This window comes from Entamoeba dispar, genomic scaffold (genome assembly GCF_000209125.1).
Source record: "Entamoeba dispar SAW760 scf_1105229458675 genomic scaffold, whole genome shotgun sequence".
NCBI classification, from domain to species: Eukaryota; Evosea; order Mastigamoebida; family Endamoebidae; genus Entamoeba; species Entamoeba dispar.
In genome coordinates, this window is record NW_001853311.1 from 1 (window position 1) to 1,869 (window position 1,869).

At 27.9% G+C, this 1,869-nt stretch overlaps 2 protein-coding genes across 2 annotated transcripts in view, besides 2 other annotated features; one reads left to right on the forward strand and one right to left on the reverse strand.

Annotated features, from left to right (window-relative positions):
- Window positions 1-361: 361 nt before the first annotated feature.
- Window positions 362-425: a sequence feature (AT_rich).
- Window positions 424-1,344, forward strand: EDI_040580 (uncharacterized protein; the record flags this gene model as incomplete). The annotated part of the gene is made up of 1 exon (XM_001734822.1): window positions 424-1,344. The coding sequence occupies one exon, from the start codon at window positions 424-426 to the stop codon at window positions 1,342-1,344; it is 921 nt and encodes a 306-aa protein (XP_001734874.1).
- Window positions 1,175-1,305: a microsatellite.
- Window positions 1,345-1,394: 50 nt separating the features above from the next.
- Window positions 1,395-1,869, reverse strand: part of EDI_040590 (uncharacterized protein) — a gene marked incomplete at both ends in the record, with an annotated part of 1,722 nt that continues 1,247 nt past the window's right edge. The window contains one exon of the mRNA XM_001733216.1: window positions 1,395-1,869. This exon is cut by the window's right edge and continues 122 nt beyond it. Coding sequence (XP_001733268.1) covers window positions 1,395-1,869 — 475 coding nt within the window.

Below are 1,869 nucleotides of genomic sequence, written 5' to 3' on the forward strand. Positions count from 1 at the left end.
AAGGGCTAATGCTAAGATTGTTGTTGATGATGCCAATGAAAAATTAATTGTGGAAATTAATGAAAATACTAAACTACCATTATTCCTTGGAAGAGAAGGAAAAGAGTTTAAAGAAGAAGGAACATTTATCAATTTAAGACCATTCACTGATTCAAAAACGGTTTCACATCTGCACGCCCAAATTGATTATGACCCTAAACAACGGGTTTATCAATTATTATCAATTGGTAGAAATGGAACACATATTGATGGGATTGCACATGTTAGAGAACAAGGAGAGTGTTCTCTTATTGATCGTGCTATGATTCAAATTGGTGGTTTTAGAATGAAGTTCGTGTATTGTTAAAATCTAAGTGGAAGGATATTTAAGAATTTTTTATTTTTTAAATAAACTTAAAACTATCATATAAAAAGTTATTAATAATGTCATTTAATGAAAGGTCAGAAAAAAAAGAGAGTGAAGAAAAAGAAGATACGGTTAATGAAAGGTTACAAGAGGAAGAGGTGTATCAATTATTAATTGAAAACATGAAATCTATAGACATAAATGGAATAGAACAAGAAGAGGCAGTTAGTTCTCAAACACCTAAAGAAGCAATTTATTCACTTTTTTATGAAGGAATGAATATTGAGTATTCAAGGGTTGAATATTATTTTAATTTAACCGATTGGTATATAGGGTATTTGATTCAATTATATAAAAATGGGGATAAATCAATTGAGAAAGAATTACCAGTAGTCATATCATTTTCTATACAAAGAATTTCTGATGTGTTCAAAGAGGAAAGTGTGTTAGGGCTATTAGTGAAGTGGATTGATATTGAACTTCAAGTATTTAGAAGATTTGATGAAGGAATCAAAATTATTGAACAAGTAGTTTCAATTGCAGGATTTAATATTACTAATTGGATGAAATATATTGAAGCACTAAGACTTAAAGGAGATTTTGAAAAAAGTATTCAAGAAAGTAATGTTGAGAAGAATAATATTGAGAGAGAAGTAATTGAGAAAACAAGAAAAATAATAAATAGAATGATCCATGTAATGAAAGGGGCTGATAGAGAAAGTTCAATAGCAGCATGCGATTATGGTATTTGTTTTGAGCAAATTCATGGAAATAGTATAAGTGTGGAAAATATGATAAAGAAGAGAAGAGAGGTAATTAATATTATTGAAAATAAAGAGAAAAAAGCACAAAAACAAGAAGAGTTTACAAAGAAAAAAAAGAGATATGAAAAAGGTATCAAACAAATAAATGATAAAACAAAGAAAGCAACAAGAGTAAGTGAAGACAAAATTAGAAAAGTTCCAAGAAGGGGAAGAATTGGGTTTTCATTGAAGTAAAGAAAACACAAAAGAATTAATTAAATTGATAGATTTGAAAGCTAAGTTATTCACTGACAAAATAAAAGAGAAGAATTCCACTGACAGTTATTTTGTTTACAATCTATTTCAGAAGTTCTATTTGAACAAGTCTGAAAAGTAATGGAAGCACAATAAAATTTAACAAAATTAACACAAGTAATATAAACATTGATTGTTGTTGTTGGGAAATTTTTAATTGGAGTACCTTCTATATAAGGAGAAGATGTATCAGAATTTGAAACACCATAAAATCCTGGAGGTAGTTGATCACTAAATTCAAAAGAACTTGACCAACAATTCCAAGGTAATTCTGAAATGACTTGTTTTGGTATTGTTTCATTAAGAGCAACTGATAAAAGATAAGAATTACCATAATCATTAAACGAACAGGTATAATCAGGTTGAATAATGAATAGAATTCCAATGATAATACAAACAAAAATAAGGAAAAGAATGAGAGTTGTAAAGATAATTGAGAAAGATATTTTGAATTTTTTATTTAAC